General features: G+C 35.7%; 1 protein-coding gene across 2 annotated transcripts in view; it reads left to right on the top strand.

Annotated features, from left to right (window-relative positions):
- The window catches only part of C24H4orf17 (chromosome 24 C4orf17 homolog), a 34498-nt gene that overhangs the window by 1389 nt on the left and 13954 nt on the right, over positions 1 to 19155 (top strand). For both annotated transcript variants that reach the window (XM_077142725.1, XM_077142724.1), the window contains exons 2-4: positions 3400 to 3621; positions 11373 to 11582; positions 14996 to 15060. In XM_077142725.1, the coding sequence (XP_076998840.1) occupies positions 3552 to 3621; positions 11373 to 11582; positions 14996 to 15060 (345 nt within the window). In that variant the 5' untranslated portion in view covers positions 3400 to 3551. The remainder of the gene's footprint in view (positions 1 to 3399; positions 3622 to 11372; positions 11583 to 14995; positions 15061 to 19155) is intronic.

Genomic DNA, 19155 nt, shown 5'->3' with positions numbered 1-19155 from the left:
TTTTTTATTTCTTTTGCTGAAGTGATGCAAATGTTCAAAAAAATGATCATGGTGATGAATGCACAACTATGTGATGATATTGTGAGTCACTGATTGCACATCATGTATGGAATTTTGCATATCAAGAATGTATGTTAGGATGTTAAGTTTTTAACTTAGAAATATTTTAAAAAGAAATGATAGGAAAGGAAATATTGCTTCTAGAAATATTTACACAATTCCTTGAATAGTGAATACTAACTTGAATAAAATTATCCCACAGATTTACACACAGTTATTCTTTACCTCTTAGAGTGAAAGCAGAGTATTAACGTCACAATTAAAAGAGCTATAAACAGAACTTACCTACTTTCATTTGGCACATCTCTCAGGTATATTTTCCAGGTCAAGAGATCTCAGCCTAGGTTTTGCACAGACAGATGGTGGCAAGACCCAAGATATTTATGACTAATAACAGCTAAAATGCTCATACTTGCAAATTGTTTACTTTCTCCAGAAATTATTACAAAGACGAGCGAGTTCTCAAATACTGTTTCTTTCATTTAGTTGCAATGCCATGTGCTTACCTAACTGGAAAGGATGGAGTTAGAAGCAGTTTATACTCTTCTGAGCAACAGTTACTTTTTATGTATTGATTGTAAATTTTTTTAGTGCTTTACTTTGCCACAATTTTGGGATGAATTCTTTAAAATCTGAACATGTGATAGGAATGTATATTCCATGTGAATATTGTCTGTTGTGTATTCTGTTGGGGAAAATGGGCTGAGAACTGCCATTCTATAATACAGAGCAAAAAATACCTATTAAGCTAAAACACTGGAAACAAGTATGTGACTTTATTTTGCTTTGGACGTCTTTTTGGTACACCTATTATTTATCACAAGGCTACATTTGGGCCCTGATAAATAATCCACAGCACATTTGTAGAAGTAACCAGAATGTTATTTCAGTCTACAGAATCCATCCATGCTACCCATTGGCTAGTTTTGCATTGATAGGTAGCTTTAATATTAATTTCAGTAAAATTATAATCACTTTTTAACAAAATAAATGAGATTTTTGATTTTCCAATAAAGACAATACTTATCAAAGGGTAAATAATTTATTACCTGGGCTCTACTTCTAACAATTCCTTATTTTTAAAATACGTTCTTTTCATATTTCTCTTATGATTCATAAAAAAAGAAAAAACTACCCTTTTGTGTAAGGATGAAGGATCCTTTCATTTTTCTCTTAGTTTATAAGTTTTAAAACAATGTAGTCTTAACTCAGTACTTGTCATAAAACGAAATCTTAATATAAAAATATTATTCCAAATGAACTCATGGGTTTTGGAAGGATATCCAGAAATGAATAATCAGCCAATTAAACAGTGCTGAAATCAATATAGGCCTGGGTGAAAGAAAAAGACATAGGTCATTATCAACTTTAAACAATACTTTTGTTTTCCTTTAGGTTTAAGGTAGTTTTATTTTTCAATCTTTAGCTAACTTGTTAGAAAAATTCAAAGTACACTTGGTGCTAAGTTTACTACATTTTCTGAAAATTTAAGTTTAAATCAGACTCTCCATAGAAATAGGATAGTGTCAGATTTTAAATATCTTTGGATAAAATATTTATATAGTGTCTATCTTCCTTTAACATTATTTTTAAACTTTCTAATAGAAACAATAAAAAGCCATAAATAAGACTAGTAAATTTTCTGTAAACCAAGAGTAAGTACTAGATCACCTTTTTAAAATACAAGAGCAAAGTGCATTTCAGACTTTTGAGAAGCACTGCTATTTTTTCAAGAGGAAGAAGAATTCTTTGCTTGTTGACCTTTGATACTAGAATTTAAAGAGTATATCAAGCTACTATAAAAGAATTGATGTGGGACAGACACATCTATTAGAATAACTGAATATTCAGCTGACATCTAAGTCAATTCCACCAGGTTTCAGATGAGCAAACCAAAATCTAGGAAATAAAGCAATTCATCTATGGTCACTTTACTGATTAAGCTGAGACCAAAACTCCCATTTTTTTACTTTAGTTTAGTGTCCTTTCCACCCTCCAGATTGTTTACTATGCCCTTCCCACCATACAGAGTAAGTAATTAATCTATTGGCTTGATTTTACAAAAGGTTCCACACAGAAAAATAATGAGTAAGCCTAAGGTTTGAGTTATAAAAAAAGGTTGGAACTAAATCCTTGCTATTCATAGAAAGCAATAAGCTTATTTTTCCTAGATAATAGAATTTTCTGTGTTAAAAATATTTAAATATATTTCATTCAAACTAGGATGATTTTAGCATTTACATAGATCAAGCTGAAATTCCTGAAAATCAGATATTTTATGGCAACAGAATTGGTAATTTATACACTATATGCTCTGAATGTATACCCTGAAAAATGTGAACACAGATTGCCCTGATCTGAAAAGATAGCAACTGAACTAAAAATATCTGTCCCCTCCTCCCATGACATTGATCTCAAAACCTTGAGATCAATTTCTAGAATGTGGAAGTGTCTTGACATTGTAAATAATTCTAGCAAAAAAGAACAAGAACCTCCCTGCCAAAGATGACAATAAAATGTGTATTTCCCAATATTGCTACAATGAATAAGTTTCCATGTAAGATAGGATATATGTAACAAACACCAGATGAACAGCCTTCCTAGATTTTGAAAATAATACAGTCTTCAAGAAAGTTTAAATAATTCTTCTCTATGTTCTGATCCAGAAATTTTCTTTCCCACAAGGTTGTAAATTTTCTGAGAACCAGAAGCAGTACCTCTCATCCCCTAGGCCTATAACACCATAAATGTCTAATAAATATTTGCTAAATGATTGAAGGAACATCATCAAATACTACTGAATATTGCAAGCAACCACATGCCAAAAGCTCTCCAGTTTATCATCTATAGATCTATCTAATATCACTTTTTTACTATTGGATTTTTTTTCTCCTTTAAGATTGCCATCCTCTCAGAAGATTATACAACTACAAGAGGCTGTTTTTCTTAAAAACAGTGTGACATATCCTCATTGAAAATTAATTTATTATAAGGTTCATTTGTAGGATACTGTCTTTTAAAGCCATCATTTTAATTTGCCATATCAAAATTGATAATAACCAGTTAATAACTGTTTTGGCACGCCAACAAATATATTTTAAGTTTAATAATATATTTAAGAACATATTTTAAGTTTCTTACAAATGTTTTGAATTTTCTGGGGGAAATTTTTTTCTGTTTCTCTCTGTGCCTATATCAATTTCAGTATTTACCAAAATTTGGACTAAAAGTAAAATAGCCTTGCATTGCTTTGATCTGAGAAACAATTTCAGTGCAAAGCAAAAGGTAGAAACACATTAAGAATTTCATGACAAAACTGTTGTCATTCTGTGATTTCAGGGTCTGAGCACATCTGGACGTGAGCTCAATCAAAGCAGTAGATCCCAAGAATTTCTGTGCCCACAGCGGAGAGTGGGAAACCAACACCCCATGAACACAAACCTCAAATCCCAACCACTGCTTTTCAGTTTGGGAGCAAAGGCCACTTCATTATGGATAGAAATGGAAGTTGTTTTCTAGTCAGGCACACTCCTCATCCCAGACGGGTATGCCACATAAAAGGTAAGGGGGGCTGTTGCATGTGTAGTTCGGTGGCAGAATTCTCTCCTGCCATGCAGGAGACCGGTATTCAATTCCCGGTCCATGCACTTCCTCTCCCACCCCAATCCCCTAAAAAACAATCAAAACAAACAAATGTAAAACAAACAAAAGTTCAACAAATGGTGCTGCAATAACAGGATACTCACATGGAAAAAAAAAATGAAATGTGACACTGCTTTATAGCATACAAAACAAAAAAAAAGGTAAGGGGATACAAGGCCCTAAAATGTGTCTCTCTCTTCCACATCTGGGCTGCTTGATGATTCTCTTGTGTGTGCTGGTCAAAATATTTAACCATTGCTAAGGCACAGGCATTGACCACCAGGCCCAAATGTCAACATGGAGGCTAGAGCAGAGGCCTGCTGCGTCCCTCTGTACCAGGGCACTAACTTTTGGATTTCTTGATTGTTAGGTGAGGACCCTGGAGATGAATCAAAGTGGCCCAGAAAATGGGGACCAATCAGAGAGTTCAGGGCAACAGCTATTTACCAACTGGTGTAAAAGTATTTCAATATTTCAAAAAATGGCACAGACATGCTGGCATGTACATGCTAAATATCAGCCTTGGAGAAGCACATATTTTTACTCTTTATTTCTTCCTTCTTTCCCTTTACTTTAACTTTATACACTAGACTTTGGGGAAATTAAAGTTGTCATCAATGAGAGGCTGTACTAGTTAAATGTCTAGTACTAGTCTTGAAATGAAGATGTGTACACTGTTTATACATACTTTCAATTGATACAGAAAACAACAAAAGAAATAGAAGAGGGAGAATGTACTGCTGTTTTCACAGGTAGATTTATCAAAGTTATGAAGTAATGGAAAATAAGCAGAACTGTTCGAACTGGATAGTATAAAGTAGGATTCCCCAGGATGATGTAAGTGTGTGATATCCCCCCACAATGGAGTATATTAAAATCTCTTGTTGGCTTAGCATGTATCTTCACACCATCTCAGAGATCCTTATACTTAAGGAACAGAGGAATCACCTCTAAAATGAGAATCGCTGCCATAGTGAGCCCCATGACCAATGGAAATGTATCTTATTCCTACGGTGAACTGGGACAGAAAAAAAAGTGATGCTAAAAACCACTGTCAGGATAAAAGTGAACCATACTTTGTTGGAAAAAGGACAGAGTCTAGAAGTAGAAAAGAGAATTAGAAAGTTCCTGCACCTATCCAGACATGTGAGGACAAGCATCTCCACTATGCTGCTGGCAATGGGACTAAGCCATGACCCAACACCAGGCTTGAGAGAGTTTCTAGGGGGAAAATATAAAAGACCCCAGCAACTGACTCAATATAGAGAGTGTGAAGAAGAGGACCAAATCAGAGATGAACATCTCCTTCGCTCCCTTCCATGCCCCTCATGCCTTTGACTAAAAGAATGTATTGTGCGTGATGAAACAGAAAAGCAAAGAGGGAGAAGGTATGGTCATTTCATTCTGCAAGTATTTATTCAATCACAAATACATATTGATCACTCTTCTGGACATAGGAGATATAATTATGAAGGAAAAACAAAGTCCCTACCCTCACAGAAATTAAATTCTAGACAGACTGAGTCAGACATAAATCAGTTCACTGGTAGACATACTGCACATGTTGTGATTCATCCATTCATTCATTTTGCTAATATTTATTTGGAGAGACAATAGAGGCAAAAGCCTGGCCTTTGGAGCCAGAATGCTGGTTGCCTGGCTGGTCAACCAACTCACTAGCTATTTGATCTTGGTAAGCTCTCTATTTTCAGTTCCTTCATGTATAAAATGGTAATTGTAACAACACATGTATCATGGTTCAGCCTATGAAGAAGAGAGGCAAAGGGAATAGCAATTGCAAACACAGCTTAAAGCATGAGAGAATTGTAAACCCAGAGGGTTGAAATGTCTGTTATGGAGCACACGGGGAGGAGGAAATGGATAATGGGGAGTGAAGGTGGAGAAGTGAATAAGAGACCAGATTTAACAAGGCTTATATATAGATAGATAGATAGATAGATAAATATAGATATAGATATAGATATAGATATAGATATAGATATAGATATAGATATAGATATAGATATAGATATATATGCAAAAGTATTATATCCCTTCACAGCCGGAGGAAATGTCTGCATTCATGGTTTTCACTTCCTCACCTCCAAGCCCTTCTTAAATCTACTCAGATTTTTCACCTGGCCTGGCCTTTTCACCTACATAAAATGTGCTTGCTAAAGTTACTGCTATCCTCCTTTGACAAATGCAATGAGCATATCTCATTATGGATGCCCATGGTTGCAAGTAAGGAAACAAACTAGCTTGTACAACAAAGAGGATCTACTGGCTCAGGTAACTGGAAAGTTCAGCAACTAAGTGGGCTTCAGGTTTGGTTTGATTTGTTGGCCCATTGATGGCATAAGCAACCTACTTTCTTTCATCTCTCCATTTTGCCTTCCACAGTGTCAGCTTCATCATAGGACTGACTTGCTTCCTACATAGTGGCAGCATGGCTACATCAGTTCTTAGCTTCACATCTGCCTGCCACACTGGTTTCCTTCCCAGTGGATTCCAGAAAAACTCTCCTCATATCTTATTGACATACATGCCCAAATCATATGTCATTGTTGAACAAATCTCTGTGAGCAGGGAAATCGCATGCATGGACTAGTAGGCGTAGGCCATGGTTTGGATAACCAATAACCATGGTAAGGCAAAGTATTCAACATCCCCCAAAGTGCATGGCTTCATGGGTTCTGAGTAGAAGACATGGGGATGATAATGGAATAAAATATCTGGGCACTATTAGCAAAGGGAAAGAAGAAATGGATTCTGGGTAAACTTGACAAATATCTACCACAGACACTTAAATCCTCATCTTGACCTCTCAGCAGCATTTACCATAATCACTTCTTTATTTTAAACATTTTTAAATTTAGCTTCTGTAACAACACACTCTCCTAGGTTTTCTCCTACTTTTCTGGCTTCTTCTCCTCAGCCTTTTTGCTGGTTCTGCAATAAATTTTGGAGGCCCTCATAGCTCAATCATTGGCCATGTCCTCTTTTTAATCTGTACCATGGAACTAGGCAAATATACTCATTCTAAGCCAAATACTTCCAAATGTGTAACTTAGGCTCAGACTCCTAAAGGTTAGACATACCTGCTTGACCTATATGTGAGACACTCAAATGCTTCACAGGCACCTTGAATTTTGTTCTTTGAAACTAGGCTTTCAATCTACTCTCACAAACCTGGCCCTCTAACCAGTCTACCCTAACAAGTAAATGATATTATAAATTTGGGATTCTTCTTTAACTCCTTCCTCTTCTTCCTTTCCCTTTGCAATATTTCACTTGATCTGGTCACTTTCCCATCTAAATATTTTGTGAACTAAGCCACTTTGCTCATGACCACTGTTACACCCCATTCTAAGCCACTATTACCTCTTGCTCTGACTACTTCCACCTTTGCCCTCATCCAATCCATTCTCTACAAAACAGCCAAAAATATCATATTAAAATATAAATGTGGCTATTAAAATACCTACTCAAATTCCTTCAGAGGTTTCCCATGCACTTAGGATAACATGATGCATTTTGACATAGGCTAAAAGGTTCCCTAGGATGTGACTTCTGCTTTATCTCTTATGATTCATCTTGTATCAACACCCTCCACCCTGACCCCTCCCATTATTAAACTTGTCTAAGTTCCTTGAATATGTAACAAGCCCTTCTGACCTCTGGATTTTCACACATACTGTTCCCTCTAGCCATAAAACCTTCTCCCATCATGTCACTTCAAACAACCTTCCAGGCTTCACACCCCCAGTATAAATTAGATCGCCTTATGGTATTTTCTCACAGCATCTTACAATTTCCTTCAGAGCAATCGTCTTAGGTCAGGTTCTTCCTCAGTCATTTAGTAATTGTGTGTCCTTGAAAAATTGCATCTTAAAATGATAGAAGAGGAGCAGGGGCCTGAAAAGTGGTTGAGAGATCAGTTAAAAGACTGATTTATTCATCCAAGTGAGAAATGTGAGAGACAGTGAAAAGAACAAAAAAGTGAAGATTGAATTAAGGATCAAAGCAAGAGGGAAAAACAGATGAACAGCACAGAGAGACCCAACAGAGGGCTATGCGTTCAACAAGATTCAAGGAGAAGAGTTGGCTGACCATCAAAGTCAAATTCCTAAAGGAAATTAGGAAAATGAAAGCACCATGGGTAAGCACACGGATATTACAATAAAGAAGTAATAGATGGCCTTGGAATGTGCTGTCTTTGCAATCTCTAATGGTAGAGTTTTTCACAACCCACAATGTGAAAAAAAATTATATTTAATTGGAACTCTTTCTTTTCTATGGAGAAAAAATATTCCTAAACTAAGTACAATTTTTTTCTGATTTCAAATACTTGAAAAAACTCACTAGATAAACCTTTTCTATATCTTATTCCATATTTTGTCTTTAATCATTTTATACCTATAGCATACTATAAAACTGTTGGATGTCAAGGGACTGACTTTTATGTCTTCAGATCCCCTACGATATTTAGCACAAAGAATTGCTCATATTAGTATATATTCACATAGCTATATATGTCCAACTGCATAGAAAATTTTCTTTGGAAATCTTTCAAAGATATCCATGACAATTCTAGAGAGCCTAGCCACTGAAATTGTCTGAAAAATAGAAGTGAGTTGCGTTATTATGACTATTAACAACTATGCTAAAAGTTAACATGTGCTTTGAATCCACACTCAACAGAAGTGCAGTAAAACTAGTTTCACTGGTTTTATGCCAAAGATAATTATAGTTTTTATAATCCATTTTAGCTACACTTGAATACTTAGTCTGTGAGATCTAACACTGTTCTCATGGTTAAATGCTTAAGATATTAAATCATCAATAAATGTATTCAACCCAACAAACGTTAGTTTAAAATCAGCTATTTTAATAGCTATTATATGCTATGTTAAGGACACAAACATATTAAGTCAGTTTTGAGCTCACAATTTAGTTGGAGGAGACAAGTATTCAAAGAAATAATTATAATATGTTGTGTGCAATGATAGAAACATGCTGAAGTTCAGATGCAATATAGAGATACAGAAATCATGAGAGAAGCATCATGAATGTACCTCACACATGTTTTGATTAAGAAAGATACATATGATAAATAATAAGAAGAAAGAATAGGGAGAACTTGTACATTTATTGGGTTTTGGAGACAGAAAAGATGAAAAAGTGTAGGAAGTCTGGAATTACTATCAAGTTTCTAGAATGGTAGGAGGTGAAACAACCAATAACTCTTGAAAGAAGAAAGAACATGTGTGGGAGTAAGAGTATAAACTCCATTTTAAACATTCTGTAGTTGATATGCTGATAGAACATCCAAGAAGAAATGGTCAAGTAGAGAAATGGATATAAGAGCTTAGAGCCTAAGAACTAGGTGGTGCTATAAAAAGTCAGAAGCATATGAGTTAAAACTGTAACACTATTGTTAAGAAAGCAAAAAAGCCCTAAGAGAACCTGAAAAGAGCAACAACAAAAAGTCTAAGCATGGGTAGACACAGAAAATCTAGTGAAAGAGACAGAAAAAAAAGTCAGAGATGCTAGAAAACGTTTTCTCAAGAAAATGAAGAGAAAAGATTTTTAAAGAAAAAGAGAGCAGTAAATGGGGTCATCCACAGAAAGATCAACACCTGTAAAAGCTGAAAATTTTCCACATAATTAACAAACTGGTAATCTCTACAAGCCTCATTACCAGAATAAGAAAAGCTTGAATTTGTAGAAATAATTATCTTAAAATCTTACTTTTGCTTGGCAGAGCTTTTTCTACCTATATTCTTTATAGTCTCAGTGATCCAGCAGAAGACAAAAATGAAGCAAAATGCATTTGAACAAAGGTTACAGTAGCTAAAGAAGTTTGACTATCATTACTTTGTGACACAAAGCACCATCAGCAACTGTCAAATTATGAGATAATTTGTGCATAACTTGCTAAGGGGTTATCAAAAAACTGACACTACCTTGGTAGCCATTGGCTATCTCCAAGCTAAGAGAAGAGTAAAGGTTCATTGAAAAGAAAAAGTAAGGATTTCTTTGAAAAAGTCAGTGTGGTGTCGGGCCTTTAGGGCTGAATTCACCTACACCAGCAGGTTTTCCAGAGAACATTTATAGAGAGTGTGGAATCTATAGAAGGAGACACAGATCTTACTGGCTGGCTGGCTCCTCGACTATACTGTTTCTGGTCTGCCCTAAACTGTTTCTGCTGAGGATTATAGGGAGATTGCATACAGGCCAACTTGTCCTGTATCCCTATGAATAGCTAGGGAGGACGCAGAAACTCTAACCCAAAAATCTAAAGAAAAGAGACTAGCTAGAGCTTCCTGTGTCAGAGGAGCAAAAGGTGGCATGTTGTTGCTTTCTCATGGAAGACAGTGTGAAGGGTTTTATTTCCCATAGGTTAGAGTAGACACTCTGGAAGGAAGGTGGTCTAGAACTGTTTTGAAAGAATCCAGCTAAATAGAGCCAAGTGCTATAACTGGTCAATCCCAGCCTAAAGAGTCTGGGTGAGATTTTACTTTGGGTCCGGAGGAGAAGGAAGAAATTGTTAATAGTTATCTGGTAGGTCCATCACCTATGACAGTGAACAGTGTCAGAGATCTCAGCTGGGGTCTCTAAAGAACCCACAAAAGTTTACCCCATGGAACATAGAGCCAGTATTCTTCTCTGCCTCATGTACATGCCAACAATAAATTAAAACACCATTAAGCAAGTAAGACTTTTTGTCTCCTCTAGCACTCCTCAACCTTCCACCCCAATGCTGGAGGAGCTAGAAGCAGTAAACGGAGAAGGATAATGTTGAGGGGAAAAAAATAGATCACATCCCCCCTTCTCTCATATAGAAGCCAAAACAAGTCTTACCTAGAGAGGAGAATATGAACTAGAAGTCATAAATTAAGATCCAATACTTTTATACCATTAACTACACTGACATAAAACTTTTGGTATGAATTTTGTGCACAAAAAAGACCATTTGCTTGCTATTTTTAAATTAAATTTTAAATTAAGAATTCCAAAACTTTTGGTTTTCCTTAACTTTTTTTTTTTAACAGGGGCAGGCACCAGAAACTGAACCTGGGTCTCCAGCATGGCAGGCAAGAATTCTGCCACTGAGCCACCACTGCACACCCTTCCTTAACTTTTATGATTTAACTTATAAGCCAAACTCTCATTCATTCTGCCCCTCACAATCTACTTTTACCTCCCTCCCATTCCTTGCACCAACAGCTTTTTACTTTTTGTCAGTACAAAAGAAGAGCCAGTAAACCCATTTTAGGAAGCTTTATTATACTTAGACTTTCTGGATGCTTTCAAAAATCTAAATCTGACATTCATGAAGAGGTTTAGCACCATCCCTCTCAGTCATTATCAAGAATTGAGATATGAGAAGTCTGTCTGGTATAGAAAGTAAATTTACTCCTCTTGGATTCCAGACTAAGATCAAAGATGTGGGCCTGATTCTCAAGGCCAGTAAAATGGGAGACCTTTTTAAAGAACACTGCATTGCAAACAACATTGGCTACACTGACTGTGAGAAGATGTTCACCTGACACTGTTTTATACAGTTTGAAATCCAACTTTTTGGTTGGGAAATTGCCATTCCTTTGATGAAAACCTAACAGAAACCTAATCTGTTGTGTGTGCTTTTTTCTGTACTCTTTCAGGTTTGAATAACATTCCGATCTGTAATGTGAATGATGATGAGAACTCATTCAGACCACTCTGGAGTGTCAGCCCATTGAACCACTTGGAGAAGGATGAGGTATCACTTGCCAGATGCAGTAACCCACCCAGCGCTGCAACCATGGAGAGCCCTGTCAGAGGAGTCTCGCCAGCCTTAGACAATGTGAAAGTGCCTCCAAGGCCTCATTCTGGTGAGTCTCAACCGATGAATATTTTCCCAGGCCTCCTCCAAACCACCCAGGGGTAGAAAATCTAGATGACACTCAGTAACAGCTAATATAGCTACAGTGATTTTTTAAAGTAATCATAAAAATTCCACAATGGGAAATAGGTTACTCATTAAAAAAAAATTCATTCTTCTAATTTCAACTTAGGAAAATATGTTAAGAAATATTATTATTGCTATTATGAATTGTTCCTAAAGAAATATTTAGTATATATCTAAGTTTGCCAGGGTTTCCACAACATAGTACTGCAAACTGGATGGCTCAAAACAGTAGAAATATATTGTTTCACAGTTGCTAAAGTTAGAAGTCTGAAATCAAGGTGTCAACAGAGCCATGCTTCCTCTTAAACCTGTGAAAGGTGGAGGGGAAGAGTGTCCTTTCTTGCCTCCTCTTACCAGAGGTGGTTTCCAAGTAATCCATGGTGTTCTCTGCCTGTCATCACATGGTATTTTCCCCTTATCTGTCTGTTCATGTCTCCTTTCCCTATCTTATAAGGAGACCAGTCACATTGGACTGGACATTTGCCAGCTCTAATCCAATATGACCTCATTTTCTCTTCCCCAATTCCATCGGTTTAACCCTATTTCCTAACAAGGTTACTGTGGTAGTTAGGTTCAGGTGTCAACTTGGCCAGGTGATGATGCCCCGTTGTTCTGTTTCCGTGGCCTTAAATCATCAGTATATGAAATTCATCTATAACTGATTACACTTGCCTTCAGCTAAGGTAAGTGCCTTCCACAATGAATGAAGTTTAATTTAATAGGCTGGAGGCTTAAAAGAGAGAGGTCAGAAGAGAGCTCAGCAGCTCAGCATACCTCATCTCACCACTTGCAGCTCAGCCCAGACATTTGGAGATGCAGAAAGGAATGGTCTTGGGAAAGGTTGTTAGAACTCAGAAACCATGAGAGAAGGCCAGCAGACATCACCATGTGCCTTCCCATGTAACAGAGAAGTGACAGCTAGCTGCCTTTCCTCTGATGAAATAAAAAATTTTAACTAAATAAATCACCTTATAAAAAGCCAACCCAAGGTGGACCATGGTGGCTCAGCAGTCAGAGTTCTTACCTGTCATTCTGGAGACCTGGGTTCAATTCCTGGTGCCTAGCCATGCAAAAAAAAAAAAAGGCCGATCCATCTCTGGTATGTTGCATTCTGGCAGCTTTAGCAAACTGAAACATTCTAAGAAATGGGGGATTAAGTCTTCAACATGTTTTGTGGAGAGACATAATTCACCCAATAATGGACTGGTTCTAGACTCTATCTCCACAGAACTAGCTAAAAAATACTAAAAAAGAATGTTTAGGGAACATTGATAAGGGATCTACTTCAGATAAAATGTGCGTCCAGGAAAAACAATAAGGATGGAATTGCACCTTCACATCTTCTTCCCTGGACTATGATTTTCTCAAGGACAAGCTCCAGTGTTATTGCCTTCTGTGTTTTTGCCATTTTTGTCCTCTCCCTAGGTCCCAGAAGAGTGTCTGCCCCTTAGTAAGTAATTCATTAATTGATGCATATTGAGTTGAAATGAAAAGGGACTACTCAAAGCAATATGCAGCTACAAATGGCCAAAGTGAAATAGAAGAAAGGCATTCTGGATGTTAGAAATTATATCCAGTTCCTCACTTTCCCTTACTCTGTACAAACACATGCTCTCACTAAAAGTTTCAGGGCACTTGAAAATTGTGTTATAATGTTGTAAAATACATAACTTTCCAAAGATAACAATAAGAATGAATATTTAAAGAGTACTTACTCCATACCAGATATTATTCTAAGGTCTTTAGCATTTCAACTTATTTTATCCTTTCAAGAGAGCCACTTCCCTCCTTTCCACTAGCAATGATGAGTCAAAGCCCACATATTCTGCCTTTTTTCTGGTACACTTTCTTGTACTGCAGATCCTAGCAATTTAAAAATCACATTTCCAGGGGTCTCCTGCAAGTATAGTTCCATATGGGAATTAGGTGGTACCATCTAGTAAGATTTATATAGCAGATGTGAGGGTAAGGTCATCTTTTTTAGTAGCTTTCTGTTATCAAACACAACGGTGCAGGCATGAGGTTTTCCTGCTATCACATTCCAGTGTCCAAATTCTGGATTTATACATGTCAAAAGTCAAAGTCAGCAGATGCGGTAGCTTTCTAATTGCAGCAGGATTCCAGTGCCTGATCTCTAGCTTCATGGATGTTGGCGGCAATTCAAATGGCAGTGGCCTCCTGACTCCCCTTCCTCTTAATTGTGTTAAATGCTCTGTCCCCACTGTTGGGGCAGTTCCAAGATGCTGTTTTTGGAGTAATTTGTGAAGGTCAAGTCCAGAGTTCTCTGCTCCAGCCCTTCCAAAGTATCAAACGCACCTAATTATCCTTATTGTTTACTTTTTAGCTTAAAATTACTAGGGAACTTTTGGCTTTCCATAAATGAGCACTAATTTGCTAGACTCATTCACATAACTTTGAGAGAGAGGTAAATGTACATTTTACTTTTCTATCTTTCTTCAACTAGAGCTAGTGAATTCGGTTATTCTGGGATGTATGTGCAAAATATTTCCACCTTTTAAAAAATTGTGCTGATGAGGACTTCTGTGAGAGAGAGAGCGCACATCTTCAAATTAATGTAAAAAGAAATTTACAAGCTTTAAGTATTGTCAGGGTAATTTAGAGGGATTTTGGTAGATGATGAAATAGGTAGAGTTGAAAGGCTGATGAAACAAGAAAGAAAATTAAGAATGCAATTATAAGTCAGCACACGCAATCTCCTTCTGTCTATAGGGCGAAGAGTACACATACAATCTCTTTAGAGGAAGTGAATAGGAAACAGGGAAAAGATGTCACACTGAAACATGTACTTTTAAAATCAGTTTAATCATTGCGTAGATGGAAATACTAATGGTCAATGAGAGGGAGTGGTGAGGGGGTATGATATGTATGAGGTTTTCCTTTTTTATTTCTTTTTCTGGAGTGATGCAAATGCTCAAAAAATGATCATGGTGATGAATATGCAATTATGTGATGATATTGTGAGACATTGATTGTATACCATGTATGGAATGTTTGTATGTTAAGAATGTTTGTGTGTCTGTATGTTGTTTTATTAATAAAAATATTTTTAATCAGTTTAATCAGATTAAAAAAGCACTTGCAGTGTTTCCTTTATATCATTTTCTCAGGCATAGAATTGGGTCATGATATAAATATGTTTTTCTTATGTTATTGCAATACAATTGCAATTTTCCTCATATTTATGAACAGATTCCTAAATTGACCTTAATTTAAATTTAGATGTATTCTCATTTATTTCAGCAACCGACATGTGTCATGTAATAGCAAGATTTTTTCCTTCAATTTGATCTAAGTTTTTCCTCAATTTCATTTCAGAACCTTGTAGAAAAATCAAGGAGTGCTTCAAAACTTCCTGTGAGAATCCTTTAGTAATTAAAAAGGTAACGAAATGGTTATTTAAAGCTACCTATTTAGCTTTGCTTCTATAATTTCTTCTCTCGTTTCCTCTCCTTTTTCCATGTTCTACAATATTTTTTACAGTATTATTAAGGTATAATTAACATAATACAAATTGCACGTATTTAAAGTATACAATTGGGTGGGTTTTCACACACATTCACACACACACACATACACAAGGGAAACCATCACCAAAACCAAGATAATGAACACACCAATCACTACAAAAATTTTCTCATGACTCTTTGTTAATCTCTCTTCCCCTGGACCCTGACCTCCCCAAAGGCAAACATTTTGGGAATTTTATATAAATAAAATCATATAGTGAGTTCTCTTTTATTATCAAGATTCCTTTAATTTATAATTATTTTGAATGTCATCTGTATTAGTATGTGTATTAATAGTTCATTCCATTTTATTGCTGAGTAGTATTCGATTGTATGGGCATCCTATAATTTGTTTAACCATCCACTTATTGATGGACATTTGGGTTGTTTCCAATTTTTAATAAATAAGGTGATATAAAAATTTGTGTACAAAACTTTGGGTGTATGCTTTCTTTTCTCTTGAAGTGTTTTGGCTGGTTCTTAAGGTAGGTATATGTTTAACTTTTTAAGAAACTGCTAACTCTTTTCCAAAATTTATACCAGTTTACCTTCCCCCACCCCCCACCCCCAGCTGTGTTTCCTCTACTCCTCATCCTCCCAAAACTCAGTATGGTCAGTTGTTTTAATTGTAACTAGTCTCTCTATAGTTTAGTTAAGTCCTAAATATACATTTTGAAAATTGTCACATATACATTTTGCAAATATTTTCTTCCAGTCTGAAACTTGCCCTTTTTTTGTAAGTGTCTTTAGAAGAACCAAAATTTATAATTTTGTTAAAGTTCAATTTTTTAAGTTTTTCTTTTAAATTTTCAAATATGTGCACTGTTTATTTCTCTGTTGTGCCTTATTACGATGTCTAGATCCTCCAATGATTGTTGAACACAAGAAATGAGAGCAGATATCTTTGCCTTATACCTGACCATAGAGGGAAAGCATGCAGACTAGCCATTGATGTTAGTTTACTTTATTAGTATATTCCCTTTCAATGGTTGAGGAAGTCTCCTTTCATTCCTAGTGTGCTGAGAATTTTTATCAGAAATGGTGGCTGGATTTTACCAAATGCTTATTCTTTATTTATTGAGAAGATCATATGATTTTTCTTTTTAGTCTATTGATATGGTGAATTACATTGATTAATTTTCAAATATTAAACCCACTTTACGTACCTAGTATAAACCACACTAGGTCATGATGTATTATCCTCATTATGGGTTCAATTTGATAAAATATTGTTTATCATTACTCTGCTTATGTTCATAAAGGTTATTTGTTTGTAATTTTCTTTTCTTGTCTTTTTCTGATTGGCATCAGCATAATGCTGGCTTCATGGAATAAGCTGGGAATGCCTTTTCAATATTCTGGAACAGTTTATGTGGAATTGCTATTCTTTCTTCCTTAGAAATTTAGCAAAATTCTTCAGTGAAGCCATATGGACCTGAAGTCTTCTTTGAATTAAGGCTTTTAACTACAAATTCAATTTCTCTCACTCTTTTTTTTCCCATTGAAATAGGCTATTCGGATTACCTATTTATTCTTTAGTAGGCTTTGGTAGTTTGCGTTTTTCAAAGAATTTGTACACTTCATCTCAGTTGTTGAATTTATTGATATAAAGTTCATAAAATACCCTTAATATCCTATATTACCTGTGGGAACATCTGCTGTCTCATTCCTGATATTGTTAATTTGTGTCATTTTTTTTCTGATATGTACTGATTTTATTGATCAATTTTATTGATCAACTTATTTATCAGCTTTTCATTTCATTATCTTTATTGGTTTTTTGTTGTTTCTATTTCATTGATTTCTGCTCTTAAAGCTTAGGTTATTAATTTGAGACATTTTTCTTTGCTAATATAGACATTCATTACTATTTTTTTACTAAAAGCACTGCTTTGTCTGTATCTCCAAAATTTTGCTATGTTGGTTTCCATTTTCATTCTGTTTAAAAATTTTCCTAATTTCCTTAATTTCTTTTTTGACTCATCAGTTACTTAAAAATATTTAATTTTCAAATACTTGTGGACTATCCAGATGCCTGTCTGTTATTGATTTCCAATTTAATTCCATTGTGATCAGAGAACATACTTGTATATTTTGAAACTTTTAAAATGTATTGAGACTTCTTATATGATCCAGAATATGGTTGGTGTGTTAGTTAGATTCAGTTGTCAACTTGGCCAGGTGAGCATACCTAGTTTTGTTGCTACGGACATAAGCCAATGGTACATGAACCTCATCTGTTGCTAATTACATCTGCAGTCAGCTAGGAGGTGTGTCTGCTGCAATGAGTGACGTTTGACTTAATTGGCTGGTGGTTAAATGAGAGAACGCAATGTAGTACAGCCTAAGCAGCTCGGCATTCCTCATCTCAGCACTTGCAGCTCAGCCCAGGCCTTTGGAGATGCAGAAAGAAGTCACCCCGGGGAAAGTTGTTGGAACCCAGGGGCCTGGAGAGAAGACCAGCAGAGACCATCCTGTGCCTTCCACGTAAGAAAGGACCTCAGTGGAAAGTTAGCTGCTTTTCCTCTGAAGAACCAACAAAATAAATCCCCTTTTATTAAAAGCCAATCCATCTCTGGTGTGTTGCATTCCAGTAGCTAGCAAACTAGAGCAGTTGGCCTTGATTAATATTCTGAGTGCATGAGCAAAGAATGTGTTCCCTGCTGATGTTGGATAAAGTGTAATATAAATATCTATTAGGTCAAGTTGGTTGGTACTGTTGTTCAAGACTTCCATAGCCTTACTGATTTGCTGTATACTTTTTCTATCAGTCATTGAGAGAGAAGTGTTGAAATCTATGACTATAAATGTAGATTTCTGTCAGCTTTTTAATCATGCATTTTGAAGCTCTTTTATTAAGAGTGTAACTGTTCTGGCTTGTTACAGCCTCTGGATGAAACTACCCTTTTGAAAAATTAATATTCTTATCCTTGATAATATTCTTTGCTTTGAAATGTATTTTGGTATATAATTGTTCAGGTATTCTGGTTCTTCTTGAATCAATTTTGGTAATCTATTCTTTCTCTAAAAATTGTCCATTTCATTTAAAATTTAAATATATTGACAAAGTTATTAATAATATCCTCATACTCTCTTTTCAGTATCTGCAGGATTTATAAGATGCACCCTTTTGCTTAACAGTTTTGGTAATTTGTGTCTTGACCAGTCTCAACAGAAGTTTAGCAGTGTTACTAGTATTTCAAAGAACTAATTTTTTTTTCTATGTTACTCTGTATTGGATATTTGTTTTCTATTTTGCTAAATTCTATTAATGTTTTTTCTCTTTCCATTCAATAACTTTATTTTATAGTACTTTTCTAGCTTCATTTTCCCTTCTACTACATGTATTTTAAAGCTATAAATTATCATCTGAAGATTGCTTTACCTGCTTTTGTAAGTTTTGCTACATAGCATTTCCATTAGCATTGAGTTCAAAATATTTTCTGTTTTTCATTACAACTTTTTTTGACCCATGAGTTAATTGCTAGACAATATGAACCAAACATTATTGGTAGGAAGCCCATGATAGAGGAAATTTCTTCCAGAAAGAATTTGTATTTGTTTCTTGTAGGAACCTGGAGGCCCTACCAACCTAGACTAACTTAAACCAAGTTCTAACCTTTATTCCAGGCTGTAATTTCTGTAAGGACTGTTGCACTTCCAAGGTCACCTTCACCTGGAAAGTGTAGCCCTTGAGTGGTCCTCATCTAAGTACTGAACTGTGAGTCCTGTCTTGCACATCCTTTAACATTGTTAAAGGAAAGTTCTCATTTTCCAGGACCAGATAATGTCCTCAGGGCAAACATGGATTTTGTACTTGCCACATAACATCACCAGGTTCTCACCTGTTCACTTTTCACCTGGTCATTCCTGCTATCTTATCTACTCTTTGATACTGTTTTAGTTTCCTATGTTGATCAAGCAAATACTATGAAATGGGCTGGCTTAAACAATGGAAATTTATTAGCT

The sequence above is a fragment of the Tamandua tetradactyla genome, chromosome 24 (assembly GCF_023851605.1).
Source record: "Tamandua tetradactyla isolate mTamTet1 chromosome 24, mTamTet1.pri, whole genome shotgun sequence".
Classification (NCBI taxonomy): domain Eukaryota; kingdom Metazoa; phylum Chordata; class Mammalia; order Pilosa; family Myrmecophagidae; genus Tamandua; species Tamandua tetradactyla.
The sequence above is the reverse complement of the archived record's forward strand: the minus strand, read 5'-3'. Positions and strand labels throughout refer to the sequence as shown.